Here is an 18,736-nt window from a genome sequence, read left to right on the forward strand (position 1 = left end):
CTATAAGACATGCTCTCTAATCGACTTCACTGTGCTTTCTGCTCCACTTATCCATCTTGTTTCCGGTTTCTCAATAATACCAAGGGGAGAAAGCGATCATCTACCATAAGAATTATGTCTTGTGTTCATCCCACAAACCATACATCAGAAGAAGCAATACAAGGCAGATTTCCTATTATAAATAACAAGAAATTGAAATTCTCATCTAATACAATCCACGATCGGTCTGAACTAGCTAATGGAACGTTCTCAGCCTTCCTGTAGGAGACTAGCATCCCTCACTTTGCCTGGGAGCAATTTCCGACTCAATTTGTCACCAATCACACGGCCTCAGGAAGAAGCACTAGCAGCCAACAGAGGGGTTAAGTTGAAAGACAACAGAAAAACAGAGGAATTAAAGTGTTAGATAATAAAGCCCTTCAGGCCGACCAAAAATCCTCAAACTGACAAAGGCAAAGTGGATACAGGAAAGCTTTGGAGCAAACTTGCCAGCTGGAAAATGCTCCACCCACTGGTGCAAGCCCTGATCCTACTTCACAGTGACTCTTGGGATGCTCATATATCTCAAAAGATCTGCACCCACCAAGGACTAAGTCAAGGATGTGCACTAGTCCCTATGACAAAAGCAAGAGTATGCAGTTTCTATTGGGAGGAGGAGAGGTAGAAAAAGGTGGGGATACCAGGTGTTCGCAATGGAAAGAAGCATGACACCCCTTGGGATGTGTGAGGGCTCTTGCCCCTAATTAGAGCTATTCCTCTTCCACCTTCACCTCTTTTTTCTATTGCAAACACCTGGTCTCTCCGCCCTTTTCCTTCCTCCACTCCTCCCCATAGTCACAGGGCTTGTATGCTGGACAGACCAAGCCCCGGTCCCTCCCTTTATGATGAATACTGTGTACTAGTCCCCACATTGCTTAACCTCTTTTTAGTTTATCTCCCTACTAGCCTTGTCCAGGTAAATTCACTCGCCCCAAAGCTGGGTAATATTAGGCTTTCCTGCCTAATGTACGAGGGCAATTTAGTATTGCTTAGTCGCACAAAAGTTGGTCTTCAATGGCTTCTGAACTCCACAGCCTCATACTCCAGCACAAATGCTATTGAAATCAACTTGAATAGGTAAAAAAAAATGATCCTGGGGAATCTATCATTGAGCCTCTGTCAGGGGTATTTGGAAAATGATAAAGTAGAGGTAGTATCAGGATACACATTTTTGGCCATGCTATTCGATTGACAAGGCTCCTTTATGCAGCATCTAGAACATATGTGCCTGAAAGCCAACTCCCTCACGTCAGCCTTCAAATGTCTAAAGTCAGTGATAGCAACATCGACATTCGCACCTCTTCTGAAAATAATGCAGACCAAATTACTTCCCAGCATTACCTATGGCACTGAAGCACTAAAGGGCAGATACACTACTCATCTGGACAGAATCCTTACTAAACTGTTTAACTCATTTTCCAAAACCACGTCATTTGTCTTCAGCCCGTTTGTGACTAAAATTGGGTTAATCAAGCAATCTTTAGTGAGACAAGGAGCCTTTCTTAAACTCTGCTTCTAATTGAAGAATGAGATTCAATCACCAACTACTCCCCAGTCAAGGCGAACATAAAACAAAAGAATCAAGAGTTACTCGCTGCTGGTTGACAAGAAAGTGTCCACCCTGAGATGGCATGCTTGGCTTATAATAGCATCCAATGACTAACTAGCACCTCAACCGTTACTGGGCACATCCATCAAAGCACAGACCAAAACATCCAGTGTCGGCTCCTCCACTAAGGCATCACCCCACGGCTTTGAAGCAGTGAAAGAAAGGAAAAATAAAATGATAATAACGTAATGTTATTATTATTTTATTTTGTCCTGCTGCGGCCGGTTTACGTGACAGGGCGGGCTGCTCTACTCACAAAGCAGGGCAGGGGAGGAGTGATAGCACACTTTGCATGTTCTCCATGCAGGCTGCATTACAGCCTGCGTGGAGGACATGCTCACGCCTCCAGTCCCTGGCTGAGTGCCTAACCACGGCGCTCAGACCAATCCCAACGCTGTAGTGCAGCTTGTAATTGGTCAGGGGAGCCTGGCTGCTTAACAATCACAACGCTGCATTTCAGCGTTATGATTAGTCAGGAGAGCCAGGCTGCTTCCTGTTCTATTCCCGACGTGGAAAGACGCAGTGGTGAGGTAAGTTTATTTCTTTGTCTTAATATCCCGTTACTTCCCTCTCACCCTCCACCCCGCCACCCCCGATCCGTGCCGGCCGCTACTGAAAATATATTTTCTGAAATATCATCTGGGTTGTCTACTGTCACTTTTATATTTACCATCCTGGAAATGCTACCGCCAGCACAGATGTCTGCCAGCTCTGCGTAAAATAACTTGAAACCATGGTTCACCAAATTTGTATACACAAAGCTAACATGGAGGAGCGAAAAACTATATTAAGATGAGCATTTAACCAGAGGGGCTTACACCGCTGCAGGCCGGCCATCCAAGCCCGCTTCAACCCCTCAGACATTCGGCAGATTGATGAAATTCCTGACAAGACTAGATCAGAAAATCAGTCATCTAACTGACTGCAGAACTTCGGTGAACATTCCGGCAATCTGAATTTGCTTTTGCACACGGTTATGTTAGTCCAGCCACTCTATTACTGAAAAAATTAAAACACAAAAAGTTACCAGCTAACAGAAGGGAGCTGTTTAATCAAACAATGAATTGCACACTTACATATGTATATTCTGTACAACTTCTTTTTTCTCAGCACTTTAAAAAAAACTTTTTAATGAATCTATTTGTCCAATACTTTTAGTGCAAAGATTTATTGAACTAAGCACTTAAATAAAAATAAACTTGAAACAGTAGGTGCTGTGAAGGCTGCAAAGGTTTTGAGCAGTACACAAATTCGGATTTGATGTTTTCCTGACATCATCATGACCTATCATCAATAACAGGGAAGAGATTGTTAGTACCGTAGATAAAGTGGCATTTTAAACAGCAGGGCCCTGGTTTGATGCTTCTAGGGTCTATCTGGGACCCTCTTGTAAAGGCTCCCTAGATAGTTTTGTACTTCTGCGTTAGCTGAGCAGGTATCCTGGTCGTTGGAACAAGGCTGTACGAGACGATGCTCTTCCCCTCATGATGTATTCTGTCTCCACAGGTCAGACTGCTTTGCACATCGCCATTGAGAGGAGAAACATGTACTTGGTGGATCTTTTGCTGCGCTACAAAGCTGACATACACGCCAAGGCAGAGGGGGACTTCTTCAGGACAAAGAAACAAGACTCAGGGTTTTATTTTGGTATGCTGATGTGTTAGAAACTGCTTTAATTTATGTTTTCTTTACTGTGAACAATGTCCACAACGGCGCCTGAAACTTTTCAGTTCTCTGCTTAGACACAAGATGAAGAGATGCGTTTTTAGAGAGTTATACTGGTTAGTCCAGACAGGGATTCTGGTAGACAGCAGAGGTGGGGAATCGCCTGTAACTCAGACCTGAGCAATATTTGAGGCTAAGTATGATGCATCTGGTGGTACCTAGTGCTTTATTTGTAAATGAATGAGCGCCGGTGCTCAAAGCTCTGCCGGGAAGCCTGCAGCCGCTGCTGTTAACTATCTGCACGCCGAATACCACCGCTGCGTTGTGTTAAATTCACCTCTGGCCTCTTTTATCCACTATCAGACACTGCGGCCCCTTTATTTCACTCTTGCGCTTCCTACTTTCTTCCTTTGTGTCCGTGTTCCCATCTTTCTCTTCCTCCTTATTTCCAGTTTGTGTATTTTTCTCTCTCTTGCTAGCGTCCATATCTGACGAAAAAATAAATAATGCAGGTGTGCACCATTCGGGACCACCGGCTCAAATTAAGCACTGGTGCTGCCTGCTCCTGTTATTTCTATGAATTTCAGAGAAAATCATCCACATAGCTGAGTCAAGGAGCCAAAGGGATGTGGAAACAGGCCTGCCAAGTATCAGGCATCAGGTGTGACGCTAACGCATTTCAGTATGGTGTTCCCGCATCACCGCACTGAAATGCATTATCACGTATTATTGCCACTGACCGCACTCTGTCTGCTGACAGCGCTGAAACTTGCTGCCTACACCAGGTACTAGCGCGAGCTGGCGCCTCTGACACCTGTGCATGCGCCCCGCCCGGGCCGCAGCCGACTTCACTTTTCAGCATAGTAACAGTTAAAGAGCTCTCAGTGCCGTGCTACAATGTTACAATCTGTCCTCTGCTGCCTGGAGTCCCGGGTGGGGCCTGCCCTCAGCAGAGTCGTTGTGTTACAGGTTCTGTGGCACCGTGGCGGGGGAATGTGACCTCAGGAAGTGAGGTCGGTCAGAAGCGGCGGGGCCGGGGCCAGGGTCGGACTCGACTGGCACTGGAAAGTTCCTAAAAATAGAGATCCGGAGAGTCAACCGGGTCATTACGACCACCACCGGTGAACTGAACGGACCGTGGATAGTCACAGGTCTGTCCTCGCTCTGCCCTGTTCAGCTACCATCTGCAGTGCAAGCGGGCGACATAAGTTTCGGCTGCGCTTCAGGGATCAAGAAGTCACTGGGTGCGGTGCCGCTGCAGGCCCCCCAATCGCCGGGAAAGACAGCCAACGCATCATGTTTGAAACGCTTCGGAGCACATTTCGCAGCCACCCCTGTCCTCGGGGCAGCCTTGGAACAGTCTATGTCTCTAACTGTTGGCTCCCATTCCATAGCTGCCATGGTTCTAGATTGCTATGTGTGACATTTTCATAATTTCAGTGTAATTATGAGTGACATTTCAACCACTATGAGTGACACTTTCTTGCGAGCAAAATTAAGCAAGCAATGAAGACAAGGGAAACATTTAAAATCAGAAATTACACCCATTTGAGCCTTGGCTTTGCAGCTCGGACTGGAGGCCCAAAAACCACAGTGGTGAAAGCGTGCCTAGTGTTGCACTGGATGGGCTGGCAGAAAAACAAAACAGATTGCCAGCCAATGTGGGGCTCACCCCGCCCCACTCCCTGCAAAATCAATCCGGAGAGCACCATCTCAGGATTCGGGGCCTTTCTCTGTGACGCACCCCGGCCCAATAGCAAGGATGAGAGAGGCCCCAACAACTTCACGAACAGTTTAATTATTACGGATGATTTACCTATGCCTAATTGACCTTTGACTGCGGCTAGTGCACCCACTGACCCAGACTACAGGCTGAGGCAGCTGCTCATCGCACGCTGCCATTGAAAATAATTTGTGTTATAATTATTAGCACAGTGACACACAGGTGCCAGTACCTGATAACTAGTACTTACTTTAACTTTTGCAGCACTGCAGGCAGCAGGACTCTGGCAGGCAGCAGGCTCAGGCTGGGAGCCACCCCCACTGGCAATCATTTCGGTTTGCTACCCGCAAGACCGCCAGCTGTCCTCAGTGAGTCCATGTGCTTCTACTGTACATTAGCTATGCACGGGAATCCACCCCGCTACCTGTTTCAAATGACCAGGCCAAAACCGGCCTTCTCCACAGCCCGAGACAAGCAGAAAAAATCCTCTAATAAAAGGCTCCACACCCTGCCAATAGATGCTAGGGGGCGGCGGGCAGTAATTGGAAAAAGGGAGTGTGGGCAAAAGAAAACAGTCTGGGAAACAATTACAGGGCACAGCAACAGCTGAACCTCTGTGGAGCATGTCTTTAGAAGGAGGCCGCAATTGACACTCCATAAACTGATTGATGCGCAGCTCCTTCCACTCCCTGGAAGTGAAATTACAACCCCCGGCCCCTAAGCCTCGATGGAACCTATGGATTCGATGCTAATGCACCTAGTCTTTCTGACAGCAGCCGGGTAAAGAATAGGAGCCAACAATTAGAGGCATAGACTGATCCAAGGCTGCCACGAGGACAGGGGTGGCTGCGAAATGTGCTCTGAAGCATTTCAAACATGATGCGTTGGTTGTCTTTCCCGGCAAACGGCGGGCCTGCAGCGGCACCGCACTCAGTGACTTATTGATCCCTGAAGTGCAGCAGAAACTTATGTCTGCCGATTGCACCGCAGATGGTAGCTGAGCAGGTCAGAGTGGCGACAGGCCTGTGACTATCCATGGTCCGTTCAGTTCACCGGTGGTGGTTGTAATGACCCGGTCAACTCGCCGGATCTCCATTTTTAGAAACTTTCTAGTGCCAGTCGAGTCCGACCGCGGCCCTGGTCTGCCGCTTCTGACCGACCTCACTTCCTGAGGTCACATCCCCCCACCATGGAGCCACAGATCCTGTAACACAACAACTCTGTTGAGGGCAGGCCCCACCCGGGCTCCAGGCAGCAGAGGACAGATTGTAACATTGTAGCACGGCACTGGGAGCTCTTTAACTGTTACTGAGCCAGTGCTGGCAAGTGAAGTCTGCTGCGGCCCGGGCTGGGCGCAGGCACGGGTGTCAAAGGCACCAGTGCGCGCTAGTACCTGGCATAGGCAGCCAGTTTCAGCGCTGTCAGCAGACAGAGTGCGGTCAGTTGCAAAAATGTGTGACAATGCATTTCAGTGTGGTGATGCAGGAACACCACACTGAAATGCGTTAGCGTCACGCCTGATGCGTGATACTTAGCAGGCCTGCCATTCTTTACCCGGCTGCTGTCAGAAAGACTAGGCGCATTTGCATCGAATCCATAGGTTCCATCGAGGCCTAGGGGCAGGGGTGGTAATTTCACTTCCAGGGCTGCAAGTGGAAGGAGCAGCGAATCAAGCAGTTTATGGAGAATCAATAGCGGCCTCCTTCTAAAGACATGCTCCACAGGGGTTCAGCTGTTGCTGTGCCCTGTAATTGTTTCCGAGACTCTGTTTTCTTTTGCCCACACTCCCTTCTTCCAATTACTACCCGCCGCCCCCTAGCATCTATTGGCAGGGGTGGAGCCTTTTATTAGAGGATCTTTCTGCTTGTCTCGGGCTGTGGAGAAGCCCGGTTTTGGCCTGGTCATTTGAAACAGGTAGCGGGGTGGATTCCCGTGCATAGTTAATCTACAGTGGAAGCACATGGACTCCCTGAGGACAGTTGGCGGACTGCCGGGCGGCAAACCAAAATGATTGCCAGTGGGGGGTGGCTCCCAGCCTGAACCTGCTGCCTGCCAGAGTCACGCTGCCTGCAGTGTTGCAAAAGTTGAAGTAAGTACTAGTTATCAGGTACTGCCACCTGTGTGTCACTGTGCTAATAATTATATGCACTAGCCGCGGTCACGGGTCAATTAGGCATAAGTGGATCAACTGTGACAATTAAACTGTTTGTGAAGCTGTTGGGGCCTCTCTCATCCTTGCTATTGGGCCGGGGTGCGTCACAGAGAGAGGCCCCGAATCCTGAGATGGTGCCCTCTAGATTGATTTTGCGGGAAGTGGGGCGGGGTGTGCCCCACATTGGCTGGCAATCTGTTTTGTTTTTCTGCCAGCCCATCCAGTGCAACACTAGGCACGCTTTCACCACTGTGGTTTTTGGGCCTCCAGTCCGAGCTGCAAAGCCAAGGCTCAAATGGGTGTAATTTCTGATTTTAAATGTTTCCCTCGTCTTCATTGCTTGCTTAATTTTGCTCGCAAGAAAGTGTCACTCATAGTGGTTGAAATGTCACTCATAATTACACTGAAATTATGAAAATGTCACACATTGCAATCTGGATCCTTGGCAGCTATGTGGAAATGCAGACACGGCATACATAAACATGCTTTTAACGCATCCTCCTGAACTCCAACTTGCTACCATATTGTTGAAGTCTGATGGACCCAAAAGGAGGCACTTAGCAACTTTGAAAACGTCTTACTAAATATAAGGTAGGCTACTCCTCAGAGTATTTTGAACACCTAATATCAACTTAAATGCTAAGTGCGGTAAATACGGTAAAGCTCATACCATTAGTTACATTTCGGCAGGTAAAACCTGCTGGAATTTATGAAGGGAAAAAGACCTGGTTTTCACCCGGATATGCGGTTTTTGGCGCAGGAAGCACTAAAATCCTTATGCTATATGACATTGCATTTCTATTGAACTGCAGTTTTTTGATTGCAGGTGACATCTATAAATTGGAAGCCAATATATACAAAAATTGTGCTGAAAATGCACTGTTTTTCCACATGTATTATTAGGGAAGTTGAGTGCCAACACCTCTTGGAAGTGTAAGGCTTGGCTGGCACATTATTAAACTATTGTAATATTTCATGAGTGCCTTCCATCTGAATTTTTGCCAGTTTATCTTGAAACTCTTCAGCTAAATGTACCATTTGCCCTTGTTTTTTAAAGATGTCTCCTGGGTGAGAAGCCTCCTCAACCCCTATGGAGATAGTCAGGGTTATTTTCTTTGTGCGCTCCTTTCACTTCTTCGGGTTCACTTTTAAAGTTAACCAGTCGCCGCTGGTTACTATTTTGTACACGACCCTTTGGTACGGTAAAAAATAGCTAGAAGAAAAAATGAGACAAGATTGTGCTGGAGAGTTTGCTGTGGGGGCTGAGATTTGGGGTCAAGAGAAGGCAGGTGGGGTTGATGTTTGCAGAGGTTTGAGTGGTAGTGAAGTTAGTTTGAAGAGGTCTCTTCGATTGCTTTTTGAATACTCGTAGATTCGGCAAGATGAAAGTTCAGAGTAGATTCCTGTGAAATGTATGGGGCAACTGTCTGTTGCGAGTACAGATTTAAGCACACTCTTCATTGCCCATCGAATGCAGGTGTTGCTGTATGTGATGGGTACAGATATAAGCACACACTTCAATGAGCAGAAAGGCATTTGGTGTGCACTGTGCAATATCTGCATTTAATAGACAGTGTGACACTTAGGGCCACATTTACAAGGTTCTGGCGCAGGGCAGCGCTGCAAGAAATCTTGCTGCTCTGCCCTGCGTCAAAAGAAAAGGGCAGGAGGGCACTGTATCTATGAGAAAAGGCGCATTCCTGTCCTTGTCCCCTGTGCTGGTGCACAATGGGCTGCCATGCGTCAACGCAGGCAACACCTTCCTGCACAAAAACAATCATGGGAGGTGTTTTCCTCTTTCTATGTGTTCTGCAGAATGCAGCACACATAGAAAGAGGAAAAGTCAAGGCGAAATAAGGATATTTCTCCTTGTTGCGCCTCCCTAATTCCACCCCTGCAGTGGAATTAGAAACTGACGTATTCACAGGTTTACTATTCCTAGTAAATCTAGGAATGCTTCAGATTCCCTCGGTGTTGCATGGGAACACCCATAGCAAAACCCATGGAACGTTTTGGTCCCATAGACCACTGCCCATTCTTAAAAAATAAAACTTTGAAGTTATTTTTTTTTTAACACATTCTTTGTTGCTTTGAGGAAAACTGGTTCCCTCAGTAGGTCACCATCCTTGTGATGGCTGAAATTTCTAATGGGTAGCACATTGGGACCTACCTGATTAATATTCATGAGGTAGGTCAATTTGCGACCCATTGGGAGTCGCAAATTCGAAGTTATACGTTTTCTTACATAAGGAAATTAGATTTCCTAATTGTGATTCTGTAAAAATCGCAATTTGGAAATTGCAATTCCTACTTTATGTTCATCTGGCCCTTAGTTCTCTGGACTATTCGGAGGCATGTTTCACAGTTTCCCACAATCAGATATAATTTTCTCAAAAATAATGATGATTTCTCCATAAGTGTGGCCTGTATTGATACTCTTACAGTCCCTGTACCATAATGCCCGTACTACAGCCTCTACAACCTTTCCTCGGGATAGGCTCTGGCCTATGCTAATATACAAACACAGGGGCTTGCCGCTGTGGCACAGGGGAGCCCCAAAACTTACAGGGGGTCGATAACTCTTTAGGGCCTATGAATGTGTGTGAGATATTGGAGACGTCGGGGCTCCTTATCACATTCTGCAGGGGAGGCATCATTTTGCATTACAACACCTCCTGCATTTTATTTGAGAGAGAGCAGCAAGGCTGAGGGACTTAACAGCAGCAAAGTGTACAGTTTACAGAGCATCAAGGAACGACCGTCACTTGTACTAATGCACACTAATGCACATGTTTCCTTTTTCAGTGTCTGAGCATGGCTATCAGATACTTTGGGCATGGTTTACTATAGTGTGACAGTATACGATTCACCAGAATTTGGTGGTCGGAATAAGATGCTCCATGTAGGTACTCTGGTGCTCCTTAAAGTTTAGATTGTCGTGCTTCAATCTCTTCAGTTTGATTATGGTAATGAGAAATTAAAATAGCTCCCAGTCTGGCTGTGCTTAAGCTTCTAGAGATTCACAGATTGTCTCTGACTTCAATTTCACCTCTTATATAGTTCTACACTAGCAGGGCTGGATAGAATGACTGTATTACCACTACCACCACAGTGCGGGCAGAGACCGCAGCAATTTGATTGGAGGGTAGCAGATACCGCTTAGTGACTACTCATCCTTAAAAAGCCCAAATGACAAAATGTAATGATGATCACAATATGATTTAAAATAAACACATAATAGGGCTATGTTTAAGTCAGTGTGGCAAAGCATGAACTATTGTATGTTTAAACCATTTGCAAACTATCAAAAATCTTTAAATTTTTGCTTTCACCAGGTGAACTTCCGCTCTCTTTGGCTGCCTGTACCAACCAACCAAACATGGTGCAGTTTCTACTGGACAACCCCTACCGCAAGGCTGATGTTGCAGCCCGGGACTCAGAGGGCAACACAGTGTTCCATGCCCTGGTGATAGTTGCCGATGACACAGAGGACAATACCCAGTTTGTCACCAAGATGTATGATAGGATATTACTCAGCACCACCCGCATGTACCCCACCATGATGGTGAAAGAGCCGGTGAACTGGAATGAGCTAACACCCCTCAAGCTTGCTGCAAAGTTGGGAAAGATAGAGGTGAGTCAGTAAAAGCAAAATCAATATTCTCTCCTGGGCCAGTCTATAAAGACAAGGTAGAACTACCTTACCAACGTTTTCCGGCAAAGCATTAGGGGGCAGATGTACTAAGTCGTGCATAATACAGCACACCAACCAAAGTGCCATACTCTTTTCTGAAGGAAAGTCGGTGCTAGATGCAGCATAGGCACATAGATCTTCTGTCAAAATACATGCAAAAAGCAGAAAACTTTGCAGATCTGCTAATCAGTGTTTATTAAAAAACATACACGTGTGAGGCATTGACCCTCTGAAAGCCTCAGTACAACATGCTGGTTTAGCTTACCCTCCCATAAATGTGTTACTTTGCTGCACTTGCTGCATAGTTACAAAACAGCGAATATATCTCCCATTGCAAGACTTTGTCCATGGAAGATCTCAAAAGGGTTAACTCACCGATCATAATTCCTGCTCCTCCATTGGTTCTTAATGTTACTTCCAGAAGATGTATAGGATCACATTTTGAACCAATCTACTCATGTGGTCTCAAAGAACTATAAAGAAAGGTGTTTTCTTCTGGTGTCTATCACTTCTTTACGTCAAGTCAGTGGACTACCGGCATTGTCAATGAATGTACAATGTTTACAAATACACATAGTACAAACCTGTGTGTATACAGTCAATTTTGCCTAAGGTAGTCTCACATTTTAATGTTAACCAAAATAATGAATTACCCGCTTTCTTTACTGATCCAAAAATTGTGTCTGAAATCTCATTTTATAGTCTAGATGTTAGTAGAGCCTTATGCACTACATGGAATGTACCAGATCATTTCATTCTACAACATATGTATTTGTTGCATTTTCCTAACCCCCTCATACAAGGACAGTTCCCAAATTATGCATTGTCAGATGAATAGTCAATTGCTTACAGTCAACCCCTCTTCTTCTGCTTCATGCCATTCGCTCTTTAAAGGAAAGTGGGGGTGCTTTTTTTACAGCCTATACACAAACAAGTAAATCTGGCATCAGAGCGTCACTAGAAATATGTGAATCACCTTTCGGTATATTCATGGTTCCTATTATTTGTGATGTTTTCCTAGGGCCATATATACAGAATTTAGGGATTGCAATTTCTTAATTGCGATTTTTTGGGACTCACAATTAGGAAATATCAATCAGTAATGTACAGAAACCTAGAAGTTGGTAATAACAATTCCTAATAGGTTCGCAGTTAACCTACCTCATGAAAATGAATGAGGTAGGTCGCAGTTCCGGACCCATTAGGAATTATTGCAGCCTGCACAGGGATGGTGGCCTGATGGGGTCAGCAGACCACCGTGTCTGTGATTGCTTTTTAATAAAGCAATATTTTTTTTAAATGACGCCCGTTTTGTATGGAGGAAAACAGGATGTGTTTGGAAAGAAAAAATTAAACATTTAAGTTTCATTTTATAAGAGTAGGCAGTGATCCGTGGGACCACTGCCCGCTCCTAAAAATATTTCTATCATTATTTAGAAAGGGGAAGGGATCCTATGGAGAGCCTTCACATTTTTGATTGGGTACCACCACTCTTGAGATGTTGGTAAGAAATGAATGTTTTGTGACCATAATTTGGTCGCAAAACATTCATACATACCAAAGAGAATCAATAGTAGAAAGGCATGCCCTAAACATGCCCCTTTCAAATACCGATTCGCAAACCCAAATTGCGATATGGTAACAGTCTACCAAATCGCAATGGCTTTTGTACATTTTAAAAACCTTTTTTTGAGGTCACAAACAGCCCTATTCTGCAAATCGGGCTGTTTGCAACCTTAAAAAAGGTTTTGTACATATGACCCTTATTTCTTATGTTTTTCCCTAAATTGGAGGAATTAGAAATTGAACGATAACCAAATTGTGACCCTATGAAATATTCTGTTTAAGGAGACCAAATATCTGACTGGTATGAATAGGTTAAGTGCTTGATAGGTATGTGCAGGTTGTGTAGGGTCGAAGTCGAACTGAGTGCGGGATTCAATGTTACCCGATATATATATGGTAGAATAAACCACAGTGGTCGTATTGGCTTGTGCCAGTTTAAGTATTACTGTTCAAGGACTGAAGGATGGGAATAACATATGTGCATCTTTATTTTTTGCCATAAAATAATCCAAAGAGCATATATTTACAAGCATCCGGCACTTTCCCACTCTGGAAATGGTTGGAGATTTGCTCCAGCACAGGAATGGGTAAGGGAACAAATTACCCCCAAGATTTTGTGGTTTGAGAATGCTCACCAATTTACATATTTGTGGGTGTTCCCAAACTTCCATGTGGCACCATGCACAGCTCAGAAACAGAAGGAGGCAAACCTTGGTCACTGTTTCCAAGCTGTACTATCCGAAAGTAAGGCCCTAACTCAGAGAAATATCATGTTAAATGAATTCACTTTACTCAATACAGGTGCATAAAAGGCGCTGAACTCTACACTGTGATGGCAAAGTTCATTATAATAAGGCCCTAGACAAGCGGAGGATGACGAAAAAGATTTACACTGATGCCGTGGGGTGTGGGGGTTCTGCAGGGAAGCAAACCACGAGAAAGAAAGCACCTGCAATTGCTTGGAGTGCTAAACGGAAATGAAAAAGTGGTACCCTGAATGCAATTCATATAAGGATCCAGACAATAGGAAGGTAAAGAAGCTATGTTCTAGGAGAGGGATAAACACAAGTAGAAGAATGAAAGGCTTTGAATAAGAATCAAACAAATGAGAAAGCTAACCAAAGGTAAGCAATGGACTGTACAAAACTCCTCTATAACTATTGGTAACGTCCAATAGGTATCCCACAGTGAGGCGGGACCTAAACAGTGAATGAGCCAAAAAACAGGAAGACTATCTGGGAAAAGTCACAACATGATTTACTGACTATTGCTAAAAGCTAAATAGGCTGCAGATAGCTTGCTACACAGTGGTGTAAGTAAGGAACTTGGCATCCAGTGCAATTTGGGGACCTTTATAGGTATTACAAGGAATGATAAGAAACCAGCAGCGGCTCCTCCATTGAGCAGCGTTGCCTCACTGCTTTTTGTCTCTGTTCTAGGTGTGGGGCGGGGTGGGGTTAGGCAGTCCAGAATAGTGGGAGGAGTGGCGATCACTCTCTAAATGCGCATGACGGTTTGGCTGGCAGCCTGGGACCGGCCAAACAGTCGTGTGCATGTAGCATGTTCTCCACTTGGCTGTATTTCACAGCCTGGGTGGAGAACATGCACAGGCTTCCACTCCCTGTCTGAGTGTTGTACGACCGTGCTCAGAACAATTATGACTCGGCTGTCATGCTGGTGACAGCAGCGTCAGGATTGGCTTAGGGGAGCCTGTGTGCTTCCTGGTTTCGGGACTCGTCAGGAAGAGAAGTGGAGGGAAGTGTAATTTTCTTTTTTCCCCCCTCCCCGCCTCACCATCCCGATCCACGCCAGCTGCCTCTGCTCAACACTGGACGAAAAGAATGTGCGCAACAGGTGAATCTGCAACAGCACAATCTTGAACTGATGGGTAGAGGTAGGTAACATTTTCTGTGTTTCACCTTATGATCCTTTATATTGAAGCCAGCCTTGGAGTTTACATCCGGGATCCAACATTCTAAGGAAAGACACATTTTAAGCAGGAAACCTCTTAGTCCATAGTCTTCAAACCATCTTGCGATTTCGTGTTTCTCTGGCAAAACAAATACTCTAATTTAAAACAAGTTTGTTGGTAAAGTCAGTGTAGTGTCATAAGTATCCGAGTAGGCAACAGTATCAGTCCCAGTCTTATTGGCAATTTAAACTCACCAACCTGTTGGGAATTCTTCCAGGATCTTCCTGAACTGAACTCAATTGGAAACATATTGATCATCCTGCATCCATTTTTTCTTTTCTTTTACTAGATTTTCCAACACATCCTCCGACGAGAGATGCCACCGGAGTCCTTGCACCTGTCTCGGAAGTTCACAGAGTGGGTGTATGGACCTTTGCATGGCTCTCTGTATGACCTCACTGATGTCGATACCCACGAGAAGACCTCCAGCAAGAACTCGGTGGTGGAGATCATTGCTTTCGGGAGTGACAACCCAGTGAGTGTTAAACCATGTGGGAGTTAGGAAAAAAGAATTTAACAGCAGATGTGGGGTCTTGGCTGAAGTTTCACCCTTTACCCCAACCACTTCGTCCCTGCTGTTGGTTCTTCTTGCACACTTTTACTCACCATTATAAGAAATTGCCTCTACATTATTTTAACACAAATTTAAGAACCGGTCTCCAGTGTCAATGACTTACACTGTCCTTTCTGCACACTACTATGGAGACCGGTTCTTAAATTTGTGTTAAAATTATGTAGAGGCAATTTTGGAAAACATTTGTAAATAGTCCGACAGGACACATAAATACATCAATAGGTAGATAGCAGCAGATTGTTAACCCAGAGGTGAGAATGGAAACAATGGGGCATGCCAAAAATTCTATGTTAACTGGCATTGTATTTCCAATTCAGGGAATTGCCTACCGGTAAAAGTCAAGGGCTCCTGTACCACTGGGATAATAATATTAACATTATGGTATGTTATTCCTTCTGTAAAGTCCATAAGTATCAAAGCTCTTCAGACCTGGTAACAATAAGAATAAAAAGAACATACTATTTACAGAGCCACTACTGAGGCAAAGATTCAAAGCCCAGCAAAAACAGATGATGATAAAATTTCCAATTGCAAATATTTCTTGTATTACCTTCCTCATAAGAATTAAAAGAAGACAGTATGCACCAAGATAAAAAACTCTCTGTTTATAATTTCGAACAACTATCTCAAAAGCAAGCCCCTATCCCTAAGCTATCTATCCGCATGCTGTTCAATGGTCTCCTAAAATAAAAAATGACACCAGTTAACCAATTAATCAGTCGAAATCACATCACTACATGTGTAACAGAAGCAAAGCAGTACATTAACCCAAATAATGAAGGGAAAGGATTGGTGTACTAAGAATGAGGAGGCACAAAAGGTGCAGGTGAGCGAGTATATTGTTAGATTGGTGTTCAGTTGACAATTATAAATTATGTTGCAGCCTCAGAGGTACCACAACAACACAATGTTTTTTTTTGTCTCTGGCCATTACAGCAGTCCCATAAAGGAACCTACCATTTTTTAGGAATACTTCTGATATGTTTAGCATTTTAAAAAAAAATTCTGAAGATATATAACAGTTTGTTAACTATGAATGAGTTCTGACCCAGCATCAAAGCACTGCGCAGAAGAATAATTTGCCTAACTATATCCTACTCCTTATTAACGATTAATAGTAATAACATTAGAATAACCAAATACTATGTATTTACATGTAAGAATAACATATAAGAATCACATGTATTTAATGTGTATATTAACAATTTGCTAAAAAAGTCTTTTACTAGCCCAAGTCTTAATGCCAGTGAATTTCATACCATTGAGGTGGAGCTAGGAATAGATAAGCAGAATGTTTTCTTCACTGTCAATGTTAGAGCTTTTAAATGCAGGATGGGATAACAAATATATACTGTTGTCAATGACAGTTTTGTCTCCAAGAAAAAATAAATTACCTTGAAGAATCCTTTGTGAGGTATGCATTCAATCATATAGATGATTTAAAATTCCAGATGTAGCCATGTAAATTTAATAAAGCAGGAGGTTTCAGATTTGGGTTTAAGGTCCTTCCTTTGAGCCAACTCAGAGTGGAAAACACATTTTTATCAATATTAGCCAAACCAAACCACTCTAAGGCGAATCCAAGCCACGGCAGAAAAAGCCAGATCAAGACAAATTAAGTCAAGACTAGCCAGGCCAAGCTAAAGCAGGCAATGTCTAAAAACAGTCACAGGCAAGCTAAACTGGGCTAAGTCTGGTCAAGCTGAGCTAGACAAATCAAATCATGCCAAGCCAAGTTAAGCAATGCCAAGGCAAGACTGGCCAAGCCAAGACAAACCAAGCCAAGGCAGGTCAAGCATATCCACGCAAGATATCTCTATAACAAACTCAATCATTTCCAATTATGCCAGTACTCCATGAGTAAATGTGGATAGTTGTCACTAAATGTCTATTTCTTTCCTCTAGAAACGAAACAGAATGATTGTTTTGGAACCAATAAACAAACTTCTTCAAGAAAAGTGGGAAAAATTTGGACGACCAATATTCTATATTAAGTTCCTGCTCTACTTTGTTTACATGCTGATCTTCACTGTGGTAGCCTATAACAGGCCCCTCACTGGAAAGGTAATGCAATTCTCCATGCAGAAGTGTACTAATGATAATACACAATTTCTTCACAATCAAGTCAAACCCCTTCATGGGTAATTAATGTATAATGCTCACTTTGCTACAAATAAAATATGCTATCAATCAGAAGACAGTACGGTTTGGTGAAATGGAAAAGGGTGCAGTGATAAGGAGCCACAGAGAAGTGTCTATAACCATTCTAAGCACCCATTTTAATTCAAGAGTGATAGGTGCTACTGAGTGTTGCACTAATGTCCTTGTGTGCCCAACTGGGAAACCGGCTGAAAAAGAAACTAATGGTGATGCTCAGCACCAAGTTACTGTCAGCTTTGTAAATAATGAATGCGTACCTCTTGCTTTTGAACGGCATTTCATGGTGCAAATATGCTGCATCTATGTGGGTGTGAAAGGTACTAATGTAGTGTAAACATAGCGAGGGAGAAACATAGCGCTGAAGAGCTAGGGACAGCTTATTGGTACATTTCAAAGTTGTTTACAATAAGGCAGGTAGTGGGAAGTGTTCTTGTCTGTGTGGTAGTAATGTTTGCTGAACAGATGTGCCTTCATTTTAATTTTGAGTAATAGAAGAGTAGGAGCAGTTCTGATTTTCATATATGGAGAATTCCTGCCTTCTGGTCTTTTCCTTTTTGCATTTCTTTATTTCCTGTCTCACGAAGTCCTGGCTCACACCGCCTGCCTGAGGTGGTTAGATGTTTAGTCAGGTATTTATGAGTGTGACTTATGGTGCCCTTGAAGGAGATGTTGTTTCTGAAGATGATATAGGCCTGGAATGGGTGCAAATGCAGTTATTTAAGTTTGAAACTTCTCCAAACATTTATTCAGATGGTGCCTTTAAGGGGAGCTAAAGTGGAATCAGTGAGACAGCTGAGCAGATCTTTGGCTTAATCGAGGTGAGAAAGGAGCAAGGCTTGCCCTGTTATTTTGAATCATCTTTTGATAGGAAGGGTTTCATTTTTTTCAAGCAAGAGCTGGTACCATGTAGTCTTGGTCTTCTTGGAGATACAGTCTTTAAAAAAGAGGTCGCCGTCAAGGGAAATCCAAAATTAGTTGCATTGGCTATTACCAAGGGGCATTTAGTTTCATGTCAGATAGTCATCCTTGTATATGTGGTTGCTTTATACACTTTGTTAATAGGAGGAATTCAGGTTGTACTTTAGATGGGTGTTTGAAATTCAGTCCTGGATTAGCTGGAGGCTGGTTTAGAGTTGCTGAGCTTTGTGAGTTAAGGGAGTTTTGTGAAAGAAATTGTACATCTTAAGGCTATTGGCACATCTTGATGAGACTGTGGCTCTGTATGGCACTGAGGGGGTCCCATGCAGACGTTTAACATGAAGGGAGAGGGGATGAAAATATAAGTTACTTCAAATGAGAATCTCCTGGGATCTTGCGGCTCCCATCTTGATCTGCTAGTGATGGTTGATGAGGGAGAAAGTGAATCAACACAGAACTTTGCCAGAGAAACCCATGCATGTTTCCAGATTGTGGACCATTGCTTGGTGGTCAATTGTGTTGAAGGCTGCTGAAATGTTAAAGATGAGCAATTTTTCTTTGATGAGGGTGTTCTTGAATACTTTAATGGAGGCTGTCTCTGTTCTCCAGTGTGGTCTGAAACCAGATTGGTGATTTCATAGGAAGTTGTTCTTGTTGATCAGAC

The 18,736-nt window shown here is 43.8% G+C and overlaps 1 protein-coding gene across 1 annotated transcript in view; it reads left to right on the top strand.

Moving 5' to 3' along the window:
- The window catches only part of LOC146858394 (transient receptor potential cation channel subfamily V member 1-like), a 536,776-nt gene that overhangs the window by 349,254 nt on the left and 168,786 nt on the right, over positions 1–18,736 (top strand). Inside the window, 4 exon segments of the mRNA XM_085649314.1 lie at positions 3,155–3,295; positions 10,524–10,822; positions 14,710–14,895; positions 16,900–17,058. Coding sequence (XP_085505440.1) covers positions 3,155–3,295; positions 10,524–10,822; positions 14,710–14,895; positions 16,900–17,058 — 785 coding nt within the window.

The sequence above is a fragment of the Triturus cristatus genome, chromosome 3_2 (assembly GCF_964204655.1).
Source record: "Triturus cristatus chromosome 3_2, aTriCri1.1, whole genome shotgun sequence".
NCBI lineage: Eukaryota > Metazoa > Chordata > Amphibia > Caudata > Salamandridae > Triturus > Triturus cristatus.